The sequence below is a fragment of the Pelodiscus sinensis genome, chromosome 4 (assembly GCF_049634645.1).
Source record: "Pelodiscus sinensis isolate JC-2024 chromosome 4, ASM4963464v1, whole genome shotgun sequence".
Lineage (NCBI taxonomy): Eukaryota > Metazoa > Chordata > Testudines > Trionychidae > Pelodiscus > Pelodiscus sinensis.
In genome coordinates, this window is record NC_134714.1 from 129,277,666 (window position 1) to 129,302,433 (window position 24,768).

Sequence of the window (24,768 nt, forward strand, 5' to 3'; positions counted from 1 at the left end):
GGTAGTGCATCATGGGAGTCCCTGGCCATGGTGCATTGTGGGAGATGTAGTCCAGCTGGAAGCGCAGCCCACAAAGGAAAATGGGGATATGACGCACCCCGAACTACAACTGTTATGAATTGAAATTAGGGATGTAAAATCCTGTTTAATTAGTTAACTGGTTAAACATTAAGTTTAACTGGTAAACTGATTAAATGGGGATCGGTGGGGGGGCCGTTCCAGAGCAGCCCCCTCTGCTCCCGCCACAATCCGGCTGGGGCAGCCCCTGTGCCGTGGGCAAGAGCTGCTCCAGCCCCATGGGCTGCTAGCTCAGGAGTCAGCAACCTTGCATGGAGGAGGGAGCAGAAGCAGCAGCAGCGGTGGAGGGGCGGGGAGGGCTGCCGCTTTCACCCCATGCAAGCCTGCCCACTCCCAGCCCATGCAGGCACAAAGGGCTGCTCCCAGGTAATGGGTTAAGCATTACCTGGTATAAAGGGTGATGCTTACCAGGTAACCAGTTACCTGTTCACATCCCCAATTTTGGGGACATTCAGTTTTTTGAGGAAAAATCAACACTTCCCTTAGGAAGCAGAACTTTTTGCTACAACAAGTTCTTTTGCCCAAAACAGCTTTCCATCAAAAACGGATTTCTCTGCAGACATATTTCCACCAGCCAGGTGCTTGTAGAGTGCCCAGTGCACCGGGGCTGTAATGCTGCCTATGGCCTGTGGGTGGCAATGTAACACAAGTGAAAGGCAAAAGATGTATAGGTCCTGAAGACAAACCAGAATTGGTGTTTTTAACTGTATCCTTTGGTATATATAGTTGTGACTATTTTCTTCCACTATTTGATCTGAGGAAGTGGGTCTGGCCCACGAAAGCTCATCATCTAATAAACCATCTTGTTAGTCTTTAAAGTGCTACATTGTCCTGTTTTTTGTTTCAGAATAAGAAGAATATTTTCTGCCCCCCTCCCCTTGGGCCCAGCGTCCTTCTTGCACTGGCTACAGTTTCTCTTCCACTGGGGCTGCAACTTAGTCAGCTAGAACCCACGACGAGTGCGCGGCAGTGTCTCTATCCCCCTTCTTCTCCATACACCTTTCTGCGGTTGCATTGCGCCCAGCTCTGGGGTGTGCCAGTCGGGGGGGGGGGGGAAGGGCATTTCGCCTTTGCAGCTGGCTGCGCTCTTTCCAGCTTCAGTGAACGCATTGCTCCTCCGGACAAAGGAGCGGCCAGAGGCTGCATCACAAAGCCGGGATAGGGGGTGAGTAATCGCAGCACAGTGAGGCCGCCTGCTTTTCCTTCCATTACTATTTCAATTAGCACAGGGCCTGAGGCGGCTCCGTGGGCTGCTGCACTCACGGGCTGAAAGACGCAGGCAGCCTTCGTTGGCGGCTCACTCCACTCTCCCTTGCTAAAAAAATGCTGCTTGGGGAAGCGTTTTCCCCTCCTCCACTTGGCCCCATGCAGTAAAATGAAAGTATCTGATAAAAGGTTGGGGAGGGAGGGGAGGAACAACCCCCCTGTCGTTTCTCACCGGCTTTACCCCTGACTCCCATTTCCTGTTGGGTCTGCCAGGGGCAGCAGGCAGGCGGGCTAATGGCTGGAGGGCAGAGAGAGCAAGGAGGAAGAAGCAGAGGGTGGCCGAGGGGCGGGGGAGATATTGGGAAGGGGGCCTAGATGGAAGCACTTTGCCTGCAGGGAAGGGGAGAGCCAGCTGAGTCTTCAAAGCAAACACGACTCTGGGAGGCATTAACGGGGGTTGTGAGCAAGACAGGAGAAGTCCTTCTTCCGCTCTACTCTGCGCTGGGTAGGCCTCAGCTGGAGTATCGTGTCCAGTTCTGGGCACCGCATTTCAAGAAACTGAAGAGAGTCCAGAGAAGAGCAACAAAAATGATGAAAGGTCTAGAAAACAGGAACTATGAGGGAAGACTGAAAGAATTGGGCTTGTTTAGTTTGGAAAGGAGAAGACTGAGGGGGGACATGAGAGCCGTTTTCAAGTACCTAAAAGGGTGTTGCAAGGAGGCAGGAGAAAAATTGTTCTCTTTGGCCGCAGAGGATAGGACAAGAAACAAGGGGCTTAAACTGCAGCAAGGGAGGGTTAGGTTGGACATTAGGAAAAAGTTCCTAACTGTCAGGGTGGTGAAACACTGGAATAAATGGCCCAGGGAGGTTGTGCAATTTCCATCTCTGGAGATATTGAAAAGCAGGTTGGACAGACACCTGTCGGGGATGGTGCTGGGTCCTGCCGTGAGGGGAGGGGACTGGACTCGATCTCTCATGGTCCCTTCCAGTTGTAGTGTTCTAGGATTCTAGGATTCATCAGTATGAGGCCCAGCAAGGACAGAAGAACCTTGCAGGGTTTTGGCTTGTCTGGTGCTCTGTCTCCGTCCCAGTCAGCCAGCCCCGACCTGGGCCCACCACTCTGAACAGTTCTGTGTCTGGCTGCTGCTATGTCTGAGGCCTCAGGCCTTGACGTGTATTTTATCGGGTGAGTTCCACACCCATTCCTCTTTGAGGCCCCGCCCTTACTCCGCCCCTTCCTCACAGGCCCCGCCCTTACCCAGCCTCTTCCCTGAGACCCCCCTCTTCCTACCCTACCCTGTGCCCTCCCCTCCAAGAGCCTCCTGCCACCCCTACGAACAGGGGATCAGCATTGTGTCTGAACACCCAGTCTTGGTTTTTGGAGCACCCGCAGAGCTGGCATCGACGTCCCCGTTACTCCCCTCAGCCCCAGAGACCAGGCACACTCTGAGCCTTTGTGCTTACAGAGATACACGGCTACATGTCCCCCACAGGGACTGACCATCCATGAATGGAAGGAGCCCCACAAATTCTTCGACCCAAGGGAAACCCTGATTCCCCCAAAGTCCCTACGGTGGGGATGGTCTACCGCACTCCGCTGTGTTCGCTGGGGCCCCAGCTCAGCACGCTACCCTTTCTCCAAGTACCTGCCCGGTTTTTAACGGCACAGCCCAAATTTAAGCCTGTGCATAGGTGTCTTCCTGAATCGGGGAACCCAAAGGTTCAGGAGGGAAGAGGCCCAGACGGGTTCCACCCAGGAGGCCCCGCGGCCCAGAGGGGAGAGGCCGCTACCGAGCGCCCCAAAGGGTTAAGCATGGTACCTGCCAGAGCTTTGATCCGGGATCTCTCGAAGAGCCTGGCAGAGCTGTTGTCGTTGTCCAGCTCATCGTCGGAGGCCTCCCAGCGCGCGTTAATCCGGCTGTACTGCTGCTGTATCTCCAAGTGATCGTAGTCGGGGGTGGAGGTCATGTTCCGGGCCTGCCACAGCTGCTCTGGCTTCGGTTACGGGGAAAGGGGCCCTGCAGGAAAGCCACAGGAGAGTGTCACCACCTCCCTGGGAAACTCCAGGGAAAGTGACTTGCCACCTCCCACGCGACCAGCTCATGCAGAGGAGCCCTGCGTTGAGATGGGCATTTCTGACGGCCACCTGCAGGGATTTCTGGCCCGCTAGGCAATATTGCGTAGGACAGCCCGGCAGAACGGAAGGCGCTCGAGTCTCTGTGCCCAGTAGCTGGGGACGTATCTCACAAGAAACCGGGGATGCTTGTGCATACAGCTCTGCGGGGATGCTGGCCTTTTTCCTCGTGCAGGGACAACACTTGCGTAACTTGTCATTCCAATAAGCCAGGGGAGGGGAACCAAAGGCCCGGGGGCCATATGTGGCCTCCAGCTTGCCTGGATCTGGCCCCTGAGGCTCAGGGCTCCCCACCCAGTGTTGGGGAGCCTATGCTGGCTCTCCAGCCCCCCTGCCACTTCCCTGTGAGGCTGGAGCACACAAAATCTACTTGCCTGGTGCCCCCAGGTGCTGGTATGGAACGAGGTGTACAGCTAGTTCGGATAGGAAGCCTAATCCGAAATAGCTAGTCCGTGCCGCGTGTAGCCGCGCGACACGGGGTCCGACCTAGCCGGCATTTAAAAATGGCGCCGGCCGGCTTTATGCAAATGAAGCCCGGGAAATTCAAATCCCGAGCTTCATTTGCAACTCCGTATGACTACATTACCCCCCCCTACTTCGAACTAGGGGGGGTAGTGTAGACATACCCTAAGGTGCCACAGGAATACTTGTTTTTTGCAATATATTTCTAGCCCTCCCGGTTGCAGAGAAAAGCTGGAAAACGTGACCTGAAAAGGATAACTTGGTCAAAATCTCAAGATTTTTTTTAAACCAGTCTTAATGCTGTTCCAGTGATTTTTAAAGTTTCGGGTTTGGCGACCCAGCATGATTCAATTTAGGTCAGTGCTTAAATTCCACTGATTTCTGTCAGACAAGCATGGGTTTGATTTCAAGCCCGTCTTGAATCACAATCTACGTCTCTCTAGCAGCACAACCGATAGGCCCAGTGGTAAACACCGTGCCAGAGTCAAAACAGCCCTGGCGTGTGTAAATCATCGTGTCAGGCCAGAGGGCCAGACAGCCTGGCCTACGGGAAACCCCACTATTGTGTCCTGAAGCAGGATGAAAAGCTGACACATCAAAACATTGTGCTAAATGGAAAGTTCCCCAGAAAGTTCAGCACGAAACGTTTCAGGTCCACGCTGCCCGGTGGCAAAGCTCAACTGCCGCAGAGCCTCATGGGAGATGTAGTCCACCCACGCCCGCAGAGGAGAATGAAGGCACGAGGCCCCATTACCGCTCTGGCAGATACAGATTAATCACAAAGTGCCATAGGCCGAAATATTTTCTTTAGATTTTCCCCAGTGGGGAAAAAAAAATCAATTGTCAGGGGTACCATTTGGTAAAATTCCATAAAAATTTGGTAAAATTCCATTAAAATTTTGGCAGAAAATGCATTTTCCATGGAAAAAACACGTTGATGGAAGCTTCCTGACCAGAAGAGAGTGCTACCATGAGCCGCCAGGAGGTGCATCACCCCTCTTTGCCCCACCAAAAATTTGAATTGCCTCCTCATGGCCCCTCTCTGTTCCTCTCGGTGGCCCTCCCTGCACTCCCTCTCCCCGCAGGTACCAGTCGCCTATGCTGACTAGCAGTGTTTCCTGTAAGCTGAGTGCTTGGGCGGCTGCCCAGGAGAGGCACAATGTTGCCCAGCTGATTAGCAGAGCACCCACAGCCTCCCACAACTGGCAGCATGTGTTTCTGTTGGTGGTGCACATCAGCACATGCCTCAGTGCACGAAACACAAATTATTCCACACGTGGATGGAAACAATTAGAGGGAACATTGCGGACCAGGTTGGCAGCTCCCACAGAAAGTCCCCGTGAAAGAGTGAGAGGTCCAGGAAGCAGCTTTTGTGTTTTACAGAAGGCAGGACCCGGCTGATGCGATGGTTCCAGCACCAGGTCCTCCCAGAATTCAGCTACACACCTGCCGAGTGGGTAGATGTTCTACACCAAAAAGTCCCTGAGTCACTTGTTACCTTCCCTAACAAGCCTGCACTGGCCAAAGGCATTTTGTTTGCAATGCCAAGGACTAATCTCTTTCTCCTGCAGGAAATCCAAAGGGGAAGCGGCCAGGGAGAGAGGTGATCCCATAGCAGGCTACTGGCAGGGCGTCCCACCTCCAGGAGTTCCAGGGATACACATGCCATTCTAGCTATCACTCTAGTAGGCACTTTGCATGGAAATGTAGCCTCCTCTGGGGCGAAACACGTCCACTGTCTAACAGCATGCAGCAATGCTTTCAAGGCAGTGAGCAAAGGACCAATCCCTGGCACTGTAGAAGCCACATGTAAAAATGAACCATCAAGCACAATGACACGTCTCTGCCAACTTCAGTTGTCAATGCATGGAGCAGGACCGTCCGGTGGGCATGCCCAGGAAGCAGAAATTGCACCAGTAGAAGGAGATTTCTATTTCGATGGAGCAGAAGGGGAAACTGAGGAACAGAGCGCAGGGAAGTAACTTGCGCAGGCTCACCCACATCTCCTATGTCCTAGTCCAGGGCTCTTACTGGGCTACAGGGTGCGATTTCAAACCTGCCAAACTCACAGCCTCGTTCCGCAAGGCTAGACTTGGACTAACACTGGAGAACGGCCCAGTTCCCACTGCCATAGAAACACTGAGCCAGGAGCCACAAAAAACAAGCAGCCTAACCGGGCAGGGCTCCTGTGTCAGCAGCCCTAAACTGTGTCCTGAGGCCCAGTGAGAGCCCTGCACTAGGACACAGGGGATGTGAGTGAGCTACACGAGCCACTTCCCCACCTCCCGTGCCTCAGTTTCCCCATCTGCCTCATGGAGAGAGATACTTTGTAAAGTGCTTTGAGAACAACTGATGGCTAGAGAAGAGGTGATGCTGGCTCTCCCACACCCCTGAAGAGTTCCCTAACCATTGGGCTATAGAGGGGGTGGGACGAGAAACCCCTCCCTGACCCCCGAAACCTTTCCAGGCCAAATGTAACGGAAACTGGTCCATTCCCATGCAATGTCTATAATAAATCAGCATTTTCCAATGGAAAAAAAAAATGCTTAGTTGAAAAAGTTTGGCCAATGTTACTTCCTGATCTCTGCCCACGGGGCCGGGCCAGGAGCAGAACGGGGAAGCTACTACCCAAGCAGCAGGGCTCTGCCCCCTCTCTGCAGGGCACCCCGCCCAAGGAAAGCCCCTGGCATGCCTCTGGCAGGGCCCTGTCAGGCAGGGAGCCGATGGGCGGCCAGGGCTGTTTGGCTGAGCTCTCTCCATTGCAGCAGGTGGAGTCGCGCCAGGGGATGGGCCCGGCTGGGGAGTTCCCGCGATGAGTCTATGTTTAATCTGCCCATGAGGATGTCGTGTCTCACGCAGCTTTGGACGCGCTCATCGGGCGCTGGCTGGTTGGGAGCGTGGCCAGGCCTCTGGAGGCAACGATAAATCTGCCTGGGGGAGAGGTGTGTCCCAGACAGGAAGCCGCCAGGCCCCATTATGTATGGATCTGCTACCCCGGGCGGCAGGTTCCAGTCTGCAATGCCCACTTCCTATCTGCTTGCTTGGCCAGGATCTCCCGCGACGCCCTGCGTCGTTCTCTGGGGTAAGGCACGGCCCCGCTGCGGGTCTACAGCCCCTCCAAACGGCCAGCCAGCCAGCACTGTCCCAGCTCTGCGCCCCATCCCGGAGCAGCCCGAGGGCAGTGGGAGGAGACGACGCGCCACAGTGTAGCGTGGGACAGGAAGTGAGCCACAGGGACCCTGCGCATGCTCTGCATGGCAGAGGACCCTGCTACCCCCTTCCCAGAGCCCCCCAGGCAGCTCACTGCGGGACCCACACCCGGAAAGGAAGCAGGGTGGGCGGGAGGTGCCCAGCCATGGAGGTTTCAGTACAGGCTGGGGCTGGCTTCTGATGGGCACCTCGGTAGAAATGGGGCTGTGGCCCCGACCCGCTGCCGGTTCCCTGGAGGGCCACCCCAGCAGAACGCCCTTGGGGAATGGTTACCAGCTTCACTGGGCTGCTCCCTGGGCTGGGGAAGGGTGTGGGGAGAAGAAGGAAGGAGACCCGTTTAGCTAGGGCTTGGAAGCGGGCAAAGCTCATTGTCTAGGTGCATGGATCCTTTCCCCTGACTGCCTTGGGGCGCCCCAGGTCCATACACCGGAGAACCCCTTAAAAAGCCGATCCCCACCTGCTGCTTCCTCCCCTCATGCACCCTGCATTACATTGCCGCTGCCGGTGATTCGGGGCAGGGGGCGCGTGGGACCCCAAAGTGCCTTGTGACTGTACTGCTCTGCACAGAAATACCTGCCCCCAGTCCTGGCGGGCCCCTGAGCCCCATCCAGCTGAACCTCAAAGCAAGCCTGAGATAGGACAATCACCGCCTGCCCATTGGCGAAGGCAGGGCTGGTCCATGAACCCAAACGCTGCACGAGAGGAGCCTGTTCAGCCTAGTCATCGCTAAGGAAACAAAGGGGCCTTCTCGCTCTCCCCGGGGAAGGCCTAGCAAAGACATGGGCAGCTGGGAGCCTTCCCCTGCGTTAGCAGGTGGAGGGGAAACCTAGGCACTCCCACAGGTCCCCTCCGCCGGCTCAGGTATGTGACGCCGTGCTGCCCTGCGTGCTTCACTGGGCCTGCCCCTGGTGTTGGGACCGTCATTAGCCCCTGGCAAGGGCGAGGCGAGTGACGCCGTGCTGCCCTGAGTGCTTTGCTGGGCCTGCCCCAGGTATTGGGACCATCGTTAGCCCCCGGCAAGAGTGAGGCGAGTGACGCTGTGCTCCCCTGCGTGCTTCACTAGGCCTGCCCCTGGTGTCGGGACAGTCATTAGCCCCCGGCAAGGGTGAGGCGAGTGACGCCGTGCTGCCCTGCGTGCTTCACCAGGCCTGCCCCTGGTGTTGGGACCGTCATTAGCCCCCGGAAAGAGCGAGGCGAGTGACGCTCTGCTGCCCTGCGTGCTTCACCAGGCCTGCCCCTGGTGTGGGGACTGTCGTTAGCCCCCGGCAAAGGCGAGGCGAGAAGAGGTTGGCCGGGTCAGCTGCAACGCCCGCAAAAGCACTTTTCTGTCAGGGTGACTGTTGGGGGGGCAGAGAAATGCCACCAGAAATCCTCCCTCATCCCCTCCAGCACCCACACTGCTGCAGCAGCGCTGTCCCTAGCACACACCAGGTCCACCCCAGTGTGACTAAGACTCCCCCACGCATCCTGTTCCCGCAGCTGTTTGCCCAGCAGCTATCACCGTCCAGCGAGGCATCGCAGAGCTAAGGAAGAGCCGGGCCGACACCAACCAGCAGGATCTCGCAGCGGAGCGAGGGCTGGCCAAGCAGGCCTGGATTTCAGGGGCTTTTCAACCCTCGGAGGTTCAGCCTATCACTAGTTACCAGGTCAAACCGCAGGGTGGTCTGTACATCTGTTTTCTAGGCTGGACCACTGCCCTGGCCCCACCCGCCTGCCCCATCTGCAGGCGTTGATAGCGACACGGCTGGAGCGGCTGCGTTCGAAGAGACACAGGGCACAATACGTGTATTCATTATCGGCATTACAATAGCCGCGTGGGGCCCCAGTGCAGATCAAGGCCTGGTCGTGCTGAGCGCTGCCCAGACACAGCGAGAGACAGGCCCTGCCCCAGCTGAGATCGGAGCCCTGGGGGGCCAGGTGCTGCCTAGAGACAGGTCCTGCCCCAAAGAGTTTGCATCTAACTGCAGAGGGAAAGGAAATGTCCAAGACCAGTAGCAGGTCGACTGCACAGCTAGGAACCGCGCCCTGGTCCTTGAGAGCACAGCCCGGCCCACTTCTCCTTTACACCGAGAAGCTGGGGCCCCCCAGAGCTGCATAGGCAAGGCCAGGTCCCAAGGGAGGGGCAGGAAGTTTTCCCAGCCTTGTCTCTGAGAGGGGCTCGTCGGGGAGGAAGCCCCCCGGCCTGGCTCGCGGCACATGCCCCCTGCCTGGGCGCAGCTGCTTCTCCAGGATGCGTGTCCCTCTCCCAGGCTGGCCTGGCTGCGACCCGATGCGCCGCCGAGCCGGCGTGGGGCCTCGCTCCCACCCCCATTCCACGTGGGACACGGGGGGAGGGATGAGATGAGCAAGGCCCCTGATTCAGAACTCCCGTGGGGCGTGCATCATGAACGTGGCACCTGCCAGCTCCCTGCCCAAGCGGGAGGGCCCCGTGCTCGGGCAAAGCACCGGCTGCCCACGAACGCAGCATCCCCCGGCCCAGATCGCGGGCTCCCCCCAACTCTGAGTCCCCGAAGGGCTGCAGAGCAGCGGCTGAGCAATGCACCATGGGATGGAGCAGAACGCTCAGCGCTCATTCCGAACGGGGGGCAGGTGCAAGGTGAGGGCGGGATTGCAAAGCAGCAGGTACACACGGAGGGCACTGAACGCAGGGGGAGGGGAGGAAAAGCTGGCCGGGAGGTAAAAGTGTGGCCTTGCCCTCACTGCTCAGCTTGGCCACTTCACGCAGGGGAGGGCGGCTCGAAGGGAGAGGGGCTGATGGCCCATGGCCCAGACGGTGCAAGAGTCTTCTCAGCAGCGTCCCCTGTAACCCGTGCGCGTATGGAGCCGCTCACGAGACATTCCCGTGCCGCCCAGCTGATCAGAGAGTGCCCACGGCGAGGTTTTGTTTCTACTGGTGGTGCACATGCCTCGGTGCGCCTAAAAATTTGTTCCACGCAGGGAATGGAAAGGATTAGAGGGAACGTTGCTTCCCGGTGCAATCAGATACTCAGGATGGGAACCCCGGCGTTCCTCCGAAAGCCGGCAGGCGGTTGAAAGCTGAGCGGGGAGCGAAAGGGCCCTGGATGGGGGGTTGTGCTGAAGGCGTTCCCCAGGCACAGCTCCACGGTATGATCGTCCATCTTGCCGAATAGCGCAAGGGGCAGTATCGCCCGGAGCAGCTGGAGCCAAGCCCCGGCTATTCCGAGTACACAAGCCCCCCTCCTCCAACCCCCCCTCGGCCTGGTGGGCGGAAGAGCTCTTTGCAGCGTGCCTGGGGTGGAAATTCCCCTCTAAAAGTAGCCCAGCTCTGAATAGCTTGGCTCAGACGCTATCAGCCCAGCTGTCCGATGCTCCAGGCGGGGGGGGAGGGAGGCGCCGCACACCCGTGCGGGTCATTTGAAAGATTTCCGTCGGCACGGTTACTATCTATAGCTGCCGGGAAGCAAGAGACGGTTCGGAAAGGGTTGGAGGCCTCTCGCGGCCCCGGCAGCACGGCGGACGCCAAAGCCCGGCCAGGCTTCCCAGACTCCCTTGGGAAACGGAGCCCTTCGTTTTCCCGCTTTGGCCCCCCAAAGGGAAGGTGGCAGGGGAAGGCTGCACAGATCTCACGGGCAGAAAGGGCCAGTCTGGCCTCCCCGCGGCACCCAACTGTCCCGCCCCTCTCCTCCACCTCGAGTCGGAGGCGCACGCAGAGGCGACGGTACGCGGGGGCGCCCTGGTGCGCGGCTCCGGCAAGAGCTGGCTGAGCTGGGAACAGCCAGCAGGGAGCTATTCCCAGAGCTGGCAGGGCCCCGGGCTGCGACAGGACAGCGCCTGTGAGGAACGTGACGTCACTTTCACCGCTGGGCATGCGGGAGGTGGCGTCTGCGCTACCGATCCCAAGCAGGTCCCCTGGGCCGAGGCCGATGAACTGCAGCTAGAAAAGGCCCAGAGATGAGCTAGTGGGATGAGCAGGGGATTGTAAGGCCGATACGGTGGGAGGAGACGGGAAGAGCTGGGCAGTGCAGGTGGAGGGGATCCGATCGCTCTCTGTAGCCAGGCTGGGAGCCCCAGGCAGGGTGAAGAGCCAGGAAGCTCCCAACGCTGGTGCCTAAGCTCCCTGTGGGCTGCACACCTGCCTAGTCAACCCCACACAGGGGATCAGGGATGCAGTGGGGAGAGGCGCCTCTGCCAGCCAGCCCCAACATGGACCTGTCCCGGATGCACCCGGACTTGCCCCCAGCCCCAGCATGGCCCTGCAGGGCCAGGGGAGAGGCACCTCTCCCCTCCAGCCCCAGTGCTGCTGTGGGGCGAGAGAGCTGCGGGGAGTCCTCTCTCTCGGCCGCAGACCCTGTGGAGACTGCACCCCAAACCGCTCGTCCCCGGCCTAACCCAGAGCTCACCCCGCCCCCAGCTGGCGCTCGTAATCCCAAACCCCAGCCCTCTTCCCCGGCCCCGAGCCCCCTTCCACACTCCAAAGCCCTCGGCTCCCCTCCCCCAGGAATACGGAGGGTGCCCCCGTCTGGAGGCGAGGTGCGACGCACCCGCTCCGCGCTGGGGCGCATCACACAGGCCCTTCTGCGCCCGTGTGGGGACAATGGGAGGGAGCACGGGCTGGAAGGAGGACACGCGGTGACAGACTGGCCAGCAGGGATCCGGGGCTGGGAAGGAGAAGACGGTTCCCACCCCCAGGGGAGGGAGGTCCAGGACCATGGGGCCACGAGGCGCCCCACGGGCTCAGAACCTGACTACCCGAGGCTCTTAGGGCGGGGTGACCTGCCACGGCTGGGCCGGATTCCGTGGCCCAGAAGGGCCCTTCTGTCACCAACACTGGTGGCACCCAGGGGCTCAGCCGTTCAGCCTTGTCTGGAGAAGCCAGCACAGGAGGCCGCCGCTTCCTGCCTCCCCATGGGACCTGCCCGAGCTCTCAGCCGTCCCGAGGGATCCGACACAGACAGCCCAGCCGGGCAGGGCAAGGCTCCGGTGGAGCACAGCTCAGAGCTGCGCCACCGCCTGCGCTACGTCCCCTGCTCTGGAAAGGTTCCCAGCCAGGCCCTTCGTGGCAAGAGGTGCCCAGGGAGTGGCACTGATTCCCACCAGCTGCTCCCGTTGTCTGCAGGGCAGCTGCACGGATTGACACCAACTGGGGAGAGGGTCCCGTTGGGTCCCACGGTGCCCGTGCCAATGGGCATCAGCCGGAGCGCTGCCCCATGAACGCCAGCCGCTGGGGATCTGGTGTCTGGCTCTCAGGGAGCTAGAACGGACTGACACCAGCTGGGGACGTGTCTTGCACCCAGGTCCCCTCGGCCGGTCTCTGGAGCTCTCCCTGGAGGATGTCACAGAACCTCCGGCCCTTTTCCAAGGAATCAGGGATGGCCCCGTCTCACTGGCCACGCCGCACAGGGACTGTTGCTTTAAGGACAGCAGCCACGCCAGTGCCTTTGGGGGATGCCGGCAGGCTGTCCAGCACCCCACTCGTGTCCCAGCCGGGAACCTGGGAAGCATCACCTGCTTCCTCCGGGAGCAAGGGCCACATCACGCCAGCCAACGGCACTGCCAGCTGGGGAGCCCTTGGAAACTACAAATGCAGCTTGGCTGGGCCTTGCTTTGGGCAAGCCTTCGACTTGGCCCCGCAGGACACGTCCATTAGAAACCCAGAACAATATAAACGGCCTGCGGCCTGCGTCACGAGTCCTAAACCCGGCTGGCAGGTCTCAGCATGGCATTGTAAATGGGCAGGCTGCATCCCACGGGGGTGTTTCTGATGGGGATCAGCTCAGACCAGCCCCTGGCCCTTCCGAGGGTTAGTTTCATCAGTGACCTGATGGCTGAGAAAGGTCGCAGGGGGTGCAAAGACACCGATGGGGGAGGGGCCAGTGACGGAGGAGACACCCCATAGATACAGAGCGATCGGATCACGGGGTCACTTGGGCTCCGCAAAGGGGGTGTGTGTCAAAGAGCTTCGGCCACACTTACAGCCTGGGGTCCTCTCCCCAGGGAGCTGGGATTTGAAAACACTTGTGGGCCGTGGCCGACAGTCAACTGAACATGAGCTCCCTGTGGGACGCTCTGGTCACACCAGCTGATGGGACCCTGGGTGCATAAACAGCAGAGTCCCGAGGAGGAGCCTTTGGCTGGGGGGCACCCGCAGCTGGAATCCTGTGTCCAGCTGGGGGGGCCCAGCATTCCAGAAGGGTGTTGCTACCCAGGCGAGGGGAGAGCCCCGAAAAGGATGAAAGTGCTAGAAATCCCACCGTACAGCAACCGACTCAACGCGCCCCAGTCTCCACATCCCCACCGGGGAACGAGGACTTCGGAATGGGCTCTTCTGTCTAGCCCAGAAAGGTCTAACGGGCTCCAATGGCTGGACGTCAGAGCGAGGCAAATTCCGGCTGGAAGGACGAGGCATGTCGGTAACAGAGCGAGCTGCAAGCCGTTGGGATGATTTACCCCGGCTGCGATGTCGGTGCTTAAAATCAAGACTGGATTTGCTTTCTACAAGCTCTAGGGATGATTTGGGGGCAGGTCTCTGGCCCAGGTGAGACAGGTCTCTGGACTTGCAGATCACTCTTATCCCTTTTTGGCCCTGAAATGGAAGAATCCCAGAGCCAGCCCCCCTTGGCTCTACTGTGCTGGCGTAGCCAGAAGGGACCACTTAGATGGGCCCAGATTTCGGGGGGGGGTGCAAAAATGGAGGGCGGGGTAGTAAGGGGGGGTAAGCCCTGGTGCTCTGGCCCTGCTCCCAGCTGGAGTGCATGGCGAGCTGGTGGGGGAGCCTGGGTACAAAGTGGGTGGGCCATGGCTCACTCAGCCCCACCCGTGGCCAGCATGGTAGAGCCCTGTTCTAGACCCTGGAACGCTCTTTGGTGGGGCCACAAGCGTTTTTTAAAGAAGACAAAAACAAGCAAAAGCCCCCTCCCTCTCCAAACAAGCCAGCCAACGCCCTTTATCTGGGGCAGGCAGGGCTGTGCGGCACCCCGGGCTTATCTCGCAGTGCGTTCCGTCCACACCTATGGGAATGCCCTAATCAGAAATACCAGGGCTGGCCCTTGGCTCGGTACCGCTTTGGAGCTAGGAAGCCGTAGCATTGACTCCGGCTGCCGCCATGCATGCAGGCAGAGCCCAGGTAGGTAGGTGCACTGAGCCCAGGCAGGCAGGAGCAGGCCCTGGGTGGGGGGCGGGGAGGGCAGCCTGTGTGTCTAATTCACCCCACAGTAAAGCTGATTTCTACAGAGACAGCAAAAGGGCCTGTCAGTCAAAAGCTGCTGGATGGTTTCACTGGAGATAACCAGTCGTGCTTAGCAGGGGCCCAGCCACCACGCCTCTTGGAGAATAGAAGCACGTTGGCGCTGCCTGGGATCCAACCCGGCACAGAGAGGGCTGCAGGTTCACTGCCTGTCTGGGGACGCTGTCACAAGTCGGAGTGTTCCTGGCCACCTCGCACACAGTGAGCAGCGGGTCTCATCCCTCCCCCTCCCGGGGCAGATCGTCAGCTGGAGCCAGGCCAGTCTCCACCCACTGGCCCCATCACAGCGCTGCAGACGTTTGTTCCGCTATCACGTTTCTCCTGCTCTCATCCCAAGGAGTTTCTGCGGCGGCAGGCCAAAAGGGGAATCAGATGATTCCAGTCCCCCGGTACAGGCCGCCTGCACCGTCCGGATACCCAGTGACTTGAAGCATTTCAGCTCTCAAGCGTTGAATCTGTTGCAAGCCACCCGCAGAGACCAGGAGAGACCAAGGTACCACCCAGGGAACTGAGAGGGGCCCAGCCAATCCCAGCAGGCCAGCTGCTCCCCATGCCTCAGTGACAGAAGAAACAACCCTCAAGAGCCCAGCTGATCCGACCCAAGGGCAAATTCCTTCCTAACCCCAAATCTGGGGAACAGGGGGACCCTGATCATGGGAGCAAGACCCAGCAGCCAGGCAGCGAGAAAGAGGAATCTCCATGTGCACTGACTGCGAGCAGAGAGCAAGTAGTCACAAAGCACCCGGCGATGGCACAGAGCGTCTCTGGGTGCCCATTCTCACAGCAGGAGAGCACAACGGTGGGCCGCATGTGTGTAGCAATACGAGTGGGGAGAGGACAGCACGAAGACACCTTCCCTACAGTACTGGAGCCGGGTGTGATGGGTTAGCTACTAGCATGGCTGCATTGTGGACACAGTCCCAGAGCAGCCAGGCGTGTACACACCTGTGTACACAGCGTGACCACAGGCAAAGGAGCTGTAAGGAAGGGGCTCTCGACCCTTCCAGATGACTGCACCCCTTTCAGGAATCTGATTTGTTTTATCAACCCCCACGTTTCACCTCACTTCAAAACCACGTGCTCACAAAACCGGACCTAAGACGACAAAAGTGTCCCGGCCTCACGAGTACTGCAAAATTGCTGACTTCCTCCTTTTTACCGCATCACTGTAAAATACATCAACTGGATCACAACTCTTGTGCTCACATGTCAGCGGACGGGACACAGAGCCGTACGAATACGTCATTATCGGTAGCAAAGTGTCGTCTGTACAGACTTCGCACCCACTTTTTATGGAGCCTGTTGTAAAACTAGGCAAATTGTTGCTGTCCCGCGTGGAAGACCCTGCGCACGCCTGGGGGGAGGCATCTGCCCTTGGCTGAAAACCACCACAGTTAGGTGCATGTGCAAGGCCAGCAGCGGTCGCAGACAGGACAAGAGCGGATAGTATCCTGCATGCGAGGCCAGCGGGGGCAGTTTGCGAGGACAGCAAATAGCAGGCGTGCCCTACCAGCTGCTAGCCACCGAGCACGGAGAGAGAATGGCGTGTGTGTGTGTGTGTCTGTGTGTGTGCGCACTTCTGGCCTGACAACAAGCCAGACCAACTCCGAGCCTAGGGCAGGCACTTCTGCGGGGCCCACCCTGACTGGCAGTGTGAGGAAGGGAGGAATCCAAGAGAAAGCCGGTGCCCCACGGTGGGGCTGGGACGGCTGTGAGTTGGGTCAGGTGGCAAACGAGGCCCTCCCCACCTTGTCGTTCACCAGCCTGAGGCACTCTGCTAAGGAGGACACCTGGGAACCCCACCGCCCTGGCCCTGGTTCGGTGCCGGCTGCCAGCCTCACTTTCCTGGCCGTTCCACCTGCAGCCCAGATGGCTGCGGAGTCTGGCTGGGAGCTGCTAAGGGCCGCAGTGAAGGTCAAATCTAGTCAGTTACCAAGTCTGATCTGACTCAGGAGTGGAGGGGGAGGGGAGGGAGGTTTCCAATCACATTTTCCTGGGTCTTTCAAAGCACGTTTTTCCCTCCCCGATTGCTGCACGAAAGACACACCACAAAGCGCTGCCAAGTGGTCCGGGCCTAGCTGCCCTGCTAATCTCTCACGTGTTTTAGGAACATTTTCCGTCAGCAGAGCCAGCGACAGAGGGAAGCGTTCTCAAGCGGAAGTGTGGGCTTCCGATGGATGGTGTAATAAACAGCCGCCATATTCTGCCCCAGAGGTGGCTGCCTTTCACAAGCAATGAAAGATCCCGTGCCACAGCTGTTTCTCCCTTTCCTCACTCCAGCCCCATGGTTCAGACTGAGAGGTGCGCGCCACGCTGGGCCAATCTGGCTTGGGAAAAGGGCACGTCAACCCGGTTGAAGTAAGATGGAGGGGACTTTTTTTGAGAGCAGGAGAGCCAGAATCCTTCACCGTTACCCCAGCAACCAACTCCCTGATATCTCCCCTCAATAATGCTGGCACCTCCAGTGGACATTGCTCCTCAAACAGTCAGCACTGAAAGAGGTAATGGTGTTCACTTTGGAGCCTAATGATGACATTTAAGCAGCACACCCCTGGGAATGGCTCATGAGCTGGCGCTCCAGGTTGCCTGCAGCCTCAGGCACATGTCATTCAATTAAACACCAGCCCCCCACCAATCTTACTTCCCCTGACAGGTACCATGTGCTCACGGATGCCACAGCTTGCTCCCCACTCTGTGGGCCAGGGAATCGCTGCATTGCAACATTGAGGGGCACAGGATCCCACGTTAGGGCTCATCTGCGCAAAGCGTTTTTGCTCAGGGCTTAGAGCTGGAGTAGCAGCTGCAGCCTCAAAAGCTCCAGCCCCTTCCATCCCTGCAATGTGGCCACCCAATAAGAACTTCTCAGATACTGTTCTGCTAACTGAGTGATCAGTGATACAGCCCTGGGCAGGGCTGGGAGGTCAGATTATCTACTGGCCCCGCTGACCACCAAAGCGGGTCCAAGTCGAGGTCTAGGGAGCGCCTGAGGCTCTACCATGTCACATCTGAACAGAGTGCTGTGATGGCAAACCACATGCCCGCGCCTGCCCACCCCCAGCACAAAGCCAAAAAGAATATAGAGGCCAGTGGCCGGGAGAGGCCAAGCGTGGGCGGAGCTTCGGAGCGGAGCATAGGCGGGGCCTCAAGGGAAAGAGGCCGAGCGTGGGCGGAGCTTCGGAGTGGAGCATAGGCGGGGCCTCAAGGGAAAGAGGCCGAGCGTGGGCGGGGCCTCGAAGGGAGCCTGGGCGGGGCCTCAGTGGAAAGAAGCTGAGTGGGGTCAGGGTCTCAGGGGAGGGTGTGAGCAGAGCAGGATACGGGGTCCCGGTCCAGGCGCTGGGCCCCACAAAAGGGTGGGGACCATCTTCTATTTTTTGGGGGGGTGCTTGAGCCCTGGAGTCCCCACAAAGCTGGCGCCATTGGCTCCTGAAAGCCGGTGACGGTTGACATGAGCAACGCTGCATCTACACGGCCACTGCGTCAACCTAACCACGCCGGCTGTGACTGGGCGCCGCACGGGGAGGCTGAGTTCCTAAGTCGCTGACCTCGTTGGGAGCCAGATTTAAGTGAAGACCCTTCCCCAGCCAGGTCGACACAAGGCAGGTCACACGGACCTAGCCCTGCAGTGTAGGCCAGGCCTAAATTACAGCCGCGCCTCCCCAAGGTGGACGGGTGTGGGACTTTTGCTGAGGCCCTCAGGGTAGGGGAGGCAACCTTTTGTAACCTGAAAACCAGGAGGGGGTTGCAACTAGGCGACACTGCCCGGAAAGCAAAGACTGGAGGAAAGGCAATGGGCATGTTAGGAGCCAGGCAGCTGGAAGCAGGTCAGGAGTGCAAGGGGAGGCCTTCAGCCCTTCTATGTGGTGTCCCTGGAGACTAAAGAACCTTCCATTTTACACACTGGCCGAGAGTCATGGTGAACTGCAGAGTTAGGGGGCAGAACCCTTTAGCATCTCCAAGAGGCCCATCCAGGCAGACTCACTTAGGGTTGCCAGATCAAACACCCCCCGCACAAAAAAAAGGGGGGAAAAAAAAGGTGCTGTGCCTTTAAATAGCCCCACACTCCTCACTCCCCCGCCAGATGCGGCAGGGGAAAATTGTCCCTGCCAGGCTTCCGTCAGAGGGAAACGGGAACTATTGGACATTTCACATGTCCGGTATTTTCTGTTTTTTTTACTGGATGGGGGACCCAAATAACGGACAGTCCAGGCGAAAACCCGGTGAACAGGAGTGCTGAATGCTCCAGGGCTAGACCCAGGAAGGTCAAAGCTGCGTCGGTTTCTTGCCCCGGCGGTAGTGTGCTCAAACACAGCAGGCATGCTGCCTCGGTGTCCTGAAAGGCTTCCAAGGGAGCAGTGCTACAGCATTCTCCTGCGACTCCGCAGCGGTGGGCAAGTTGGTTGAGACAATAGTAAAGAGCAGAATTATCCCACGCGGAAAAGCACAGGATGGGCCATGCTGGGGAAGAATCAAAGCAAGCTTTTGGAAAGGGAAATCAAGCATCACCAATCTATACGCTGAACCTCTCTAGTCCGGCAGCCTCGGACCTGACCGGTGCCGAACCAAAGAATTTGCCAAACCACAGGAGGTCAATATTGTCTAGCAATGTTACCAACACGTCCACTGCTTACTGGGCTCTGAGAAGACATCTAGGGGTGAATTCGTGCTAAATAACAGCACAGAGCACTGAGAGCCAGGCCTGGTGGCTGGAAACAAACTTTATGGGACTGTGGAAAGTTGGCCACACTAGTGGACATCTGGCTCACTAAAATCATGCCAGACCACGGATGTTGTCAGACCAGAGAGTGGTCAGGGACATAACTTCGGGCCGTGGGGGTCCCTAAACGCCTGACTGCCAGACCCTGGGACTAGGTGGCAGGCAACAGATCACTGGATAAATTGTTCTGTTCTGTTCACTCCATCTAAAGCACCTGGCACTGGCCACTGCCGTAGAATCATAGAAGATGAGAGCTGGAAGAGATCGCAAGAGACCATCAAGTCCAACCCCCTGCTCAAGGCAGGGCCAACCCCAACTCAAGCATCCCAGATGGGGAAATTTCAAGCGGAGACGTAAAAACCTCTAGGGATGGAGATTCCACCCCCTCCCTAGGTAACCCATCCCAGTGCTTCCCCAAGCGCCTAGGGTACGTCTAGACGACATGGCTCCGTCGACGGAGCCATGTAGATTTGTTTGTTCGGCAAAGGGAAATGCGATTTAAATAATCGCAGCTTCATTTAAATTTAAATGGCTGCCCCGCTCTGCCAATCAGCTGTTTGTCGGGAGATCGGGGCAGTCTGGACGCTCCCCTGCCGACATGAAAGCCCTTTATCGACCTCCCCGGTAAACCTCATCCTACGAGGCATAACCGGGAGGTCGATAAAGGGCTTTCAGGTCTGTGCGGGAGCATCCAGACTAGCGTGCTAAGCCAACAAACAGCTGATCAGCTGTTTGTCTGGCTCAGCGTGGCAGCCATTTAAATTTAAATGAAGCCGCGATTATTTAAATCGCAGCTTCATTTCCCTCTGCTGATCAGCCTAATCTACATGGCTCCATTGATGGAGCCATGTAGTTTAGACACACCCCTAGGGAAATAGCTTTTCCTAATATCCAACCTAGACCTCCTCCACTGTAACTTGAGACCATTGCCCCTCGGTCTGCCATCTGTCACTACTGAGAACAGCCTCTCTCCGGCCTCTTTGGAACCTCCCTTCAGAAAGTTGAAGGCTAAAGTCAGAAGACAGGATACTAGGCTAGAGGGACCTTTGCTCTGACCTAGTGTGGCCGTTTTTATGCTCTGTTTAGAAATGGATGGCCAGCAGAGCTGAGGACAATAAAAATGATTGTTTTAATATAATAGGAACAAAAAGAAACCTAACCATAGTACTGGTCCATTACTAGATGAAAATGGTACAGTCATAAAGACTAATGTGGAAAAGACAGTTTGCATTTGGGAAAAAACATCTTGTGGTGATGATGATAACACTTTTTTATTCCACTAGTATCTCAGGAAGATGTTAAGCAGTGGCTGTGGAAGTCAGACATTTTACAATTAGCAGGTCCAGAGAATCTGCACCCAAGAGTTGTAAAAGAGCTGGCCGAGGAGCTTGCTCACCTGTGAATGTTGATTTTCAATACATTGTGGAATGCTGGGGAGGTTCTAGAAGTCTGGAAGAAAGTGAATGTTTATGCTAATGTTTACACAGGATAAATGGGACGAGCCAGGTGATTATACATCTGTCAGCCTGACATCAGTTCTGGAGAAGATAATGGAGAGGCTGAATTGGGACTTGACTAATCAAGAATTAAAGAGAGGTAATGTAATCAAGGCCAGGCAACGTGGGTCTATGGAAGAGATAACTTGCCAGACTAACATGATACCTTTTCTTGAAGAGATTACCCATTTGGTGTCATACACTTAGCCTTCGGCAAGCATTTGACCTGGTCCCACGTGACATTTTGATGAAAATTCTAGAATGATATAAAATTGACAGGAGACAAGGTGGGTGAGGTAATATTATCTTTTACCCACTTCTGTTGCTGCAAGAAAAGCTTTGGAGCCACACACAGCTCTTCTTCAGGTTTACGGGTTGCGGTGGACAATCAGCCAAACAGAAGCTCCTAGAGCAATGATGTGGCCAAGTTCCTAATGCAGTCTCTGGACGTGTAAACAGGGAGAGCATGAGTAGGAGCAGAGAGGTTATTTTCCCTTTGCTTTTGACACGGGTGCAACTGCATCTGGAATCCTGCAGCCCGTTCTGGTGCCCACAATTCCAGAAGGATGCTGACAAATTGGAGAGGATTCAGAGAAGAGTCATGAGACTAATTAACTGACTGGAGAGAAACCTGCCTCACAGCAATAGACTCAAGCGGGTCACTCTATTTAGCTTAACAAAGAGAAAGTAAAGAGGTGACTTGGTGACAGGCTATAAATATTCACATGGGGAAGAAATATTTGATATATTGAAATATATGAGTCAACAATGTGACACTGTTGCAAAAAAAGCTAACATTATTCTGGGAGGCATTAACAGGAGTGTTGTGAGCAAGACACAAGAAGTCATTCTTCCACTCTATTCTGCGCTGATCAGGCCTCAGTTGGAGTATTGTGTCCAGTCGGGGCGGCCTGTGACTATAGGCCGACTTGGCCATCGCCTAGGGCGCTGCCTTCAACAGTGCCCGATGATGACATCACGGGGCTTCTGGGGCACCCGATGATGACATCACGGGGCTTCTGGGGCACCCAATGATGATGTCACCCCATTGACGGCTTTGCAGGTGGGGGTGCTGATCATGCGTTCTGCCTGGGGCACCAGCTGCCGTGGCCCGCCTTGGACCACTCTTGCAGCCAGTTCTGGACACCACATTTCAAGAAAGACGTGGAGAAACTGGAGAGAGTCCAGAGAAGAGCAACAAAAATAATTAAAAGCCTAGAAAACATGAGCTGTGAGCGAAGACTGAAAGAATTGGGCTTGTTTAGTTCAGAAAAGAGAAGACTGAGAGGGGACATGAGAGCAGTTTTCAAGTATCTAAAAGGGTGTCACAAAGAGGTGGAAGAAAAATTCCTTGGCCTCTGAGGATAGACTGCAGCAAGGGAGGTTTAGGTTGGACATTAGAAAAAAGTTCCGAACTGTCCCGGTGCTTAAACACTGGAATAAATTGCCCAGGGAGGTTGTGGAATCTTCATCACTGGAGATATTTAAGAGCAGGTTAGACAGACACCTGTAAGGGATGATCTAGATGGTGCTTGGTCCTGCCGTGAGGGTAGAGGACTGGACTTGATGATCTCTCAAGGTCCCTTCCAATTCGAGGATCCTATGATCCTCTAGCAAAGAGAGGTCTAACATGATCCAGCAGCTGGAAGCTGAATTTAGACAAATCCAGCCTGGAAATAAGATGCACATTTTTAACACTGACATTAATTACCCATTGGACCAGTTTACCAAGGCTTGCAGAAGTTTCTCCCTCCCTGGCTATTTTAAAAGCCTGGATGTTTTTCTAACAGCTCTGCTCAGGGAATTATTTGGGGGCCAGATGCTGGCCTGGGTGAACACCAGAGATCGGACAAGATGATCACAGGGGTCCCTTCTGACCTTGGAGTCTACGAAATTGCAAAACGAAGCAGCTGGCAAAAGAGTGAGGGGGTATCTGTGTCTACGCACAGCGCCTCCCCCCTTGTCTCCTCCCTGGCCGTGCCATTATCGGTGGGCTGTCTCGACACAATGAGGCATGAGGGCGCAACAGCCAGCACGGGGAGGCCCCGATGCCAGTCAGGACTGTGGATATAACTGTAATAGAAACACCCAGCAGAAGTAGGTGGGCCAGCCCCCATGGTGGCCCCGCTCCCAGCCCCGGCTCACTCAGCCTGGCTTTGTCTGGCTCTGCCCTGAGCTGGGAACCGTGGCTCTTGGCTCCAGAGCAGCTGGGTGTCGTATTTTGGGCGTGAGGGCAGGAGTTGGCAGCCAAAGCGCGTGCCCTGGCTCCGCAGGAGCCTGAGCCAGCAGAGACGCTCTGACAAGGAGGAGCGAGGAAGGTTAACGGCGCCGGCAAAGTCATTTCCCCCACAGCCACGGCTCTGCCCACCTCCCCCGCAAGCACGTTCCGAGCGGCTGGAGGCCCGAGTGAGGTAGAGATGCGGCTGTGCTGGCGCCCGGGGGCGGGGCAAGGACAGACAGAGGGACGCGGAGGACAGCTTTCTGCTGCCACCGTCGCTGCACCGACTGCCGGGCTAGCCCAGGGCGGGAGCTGCCGCCTGCTGCTCTCCACAGAGAGCCAGCGCTTTGCCCAGCGCCCCGGCCTGCCCAGCACGGTCACGCTGGCTGGGCCGGAGCTTTCCAGACTCCAGGGCATTACAGGGAAGGAAGCCCCCATTTCAGACTCTCCGGCAGGCTTGGTCTGGGTCCACCCTGAGCCAGCCAGGCCTAGAACAGAGGGGTGGAAATTGGGGAACGCCCAGGTGGGGCCGAAACAACGAGAGGTCGGGTCACAGGGAGGCCCCACGAGAAACCAACTCCCACTGGGAATGGATGAGACACACACACACAAAGTCTCTCTGCCTCTCACTCACACACTTACACACGCATGTCTGTTTCACACACACGGGTGTCACACGCACGAGACTCTCTCATACACACACACACACATATCTCTCTCACACATACGTGTCACGCACAAGTCTCTCTCACACATACACATATCTCTCTCACACATACGTGTCACGCACAAGTTTCTCTCACACATACACATATCTCTCTCACACACAAGTGTCACTCACAAGTCTCTCACACATACACATATCTCTCTCACACACAAGTGTCACTCACAAGTCTCTCTCACACATACACATATCTCTCTCACACACAAGTGTCACTCACAAGTCTCTCACACATACACATATCTCTCTCACACACAAGTGTCACTCACAAGTCTCTCTCACACATACACATATCTCTCTCACACACAAGTGTCACTCACAAGTCTCTCTCACACATACACATATCTCTCTCACACACAAGTGTCACTCACAAGTCTCTCTCACACATACACATATCTCTCTCACACACAAGTGTCACTCACAAGTCTCTCACACATACACATATCTCTCTCACACACAAGTGTCACTCACAAGTCTCTCACACATACACATATCTCTCTCACACACAAGTGTCACTCACAAGTCTCTCACACATACACATATCTCTCTGACACACAAGTGTCACTCACAAGTCTCTCACGCACATACACATCTCTCTCACACACGTGTCACTCACAAGTCTCTCTCACACATACACATATCTCTCTCACACACACAAGTGTCAACACGCACGAGTTTCTCACACACATATACACACGTATCTCACATACAACATGAATGTCACACACAAGAGTCTCTCTCACTCACAGACATATACACAATTGTCTCTCACACAGATACACGAGTATCTCACACACACAAGAATCTCTCACCGTCTCACATGCTCACGAGAGTCTGTCTCACACACAGAGACAAGTCTCTCTCTTTCACACCCACCCATACGAGTCTTTCTCTTTCACACACACACACAGAGACAGAAGAGTCTCTCTCTCTCTCTCTCACACACACATACACTCACACACACATACACACACACGCACACGATAGTCTCTCTCTCACACCCACACACATGATAGTCTCTCTCTCTCACACCCACATACCCACACACACACACACACACAATAGTCTCTCTCACCCACATACACACACACACATACAATAGTCTCTCTCTCTCTCTCTCTCACACACACACACACACACACACGATAGTGTCTCTCTCACACACACACACACACAATAGTCTCTCTCTCTCTCTCTCTCTCTCTCTCTCACACACACACACACACACACGATAGTCTCTCTCTCACCCACATACACACACCCACACATAATAGTCTCTCTCTCTCTCACACCCACACACACCCACACACACACACGATAGTCTC

General features: G+C 56.4%; 1 protein-coding gene across 2 annotated transcripts in view; it reads right to left on the bottom strand.

Moving 5' to 3' along the window:
* The window catches only part of SPTB (spectrin beta, erythrocytic), a 99,675-nt gene that overhangs the window by 67,605 nt on the left and 7,302 nt on the right, over window positions 1–24,768 (bottom strand). For both annotated transcript variants that reach the window (XM_075928868.1, XM_075928869.1), the window contains exon 2: window positions 3,105–3,302. In XM_075928868.1, the coding sequence (XP_075784983.1) occupies window positions 3,105–3,252 (148 nt within the window). In that variant the 5' untranslated portion in view covers window positions 3,253–3,302. The remainder of the gene's footprint in view (window positions 1–3,104; window positions 3,303–24,768) is intronic.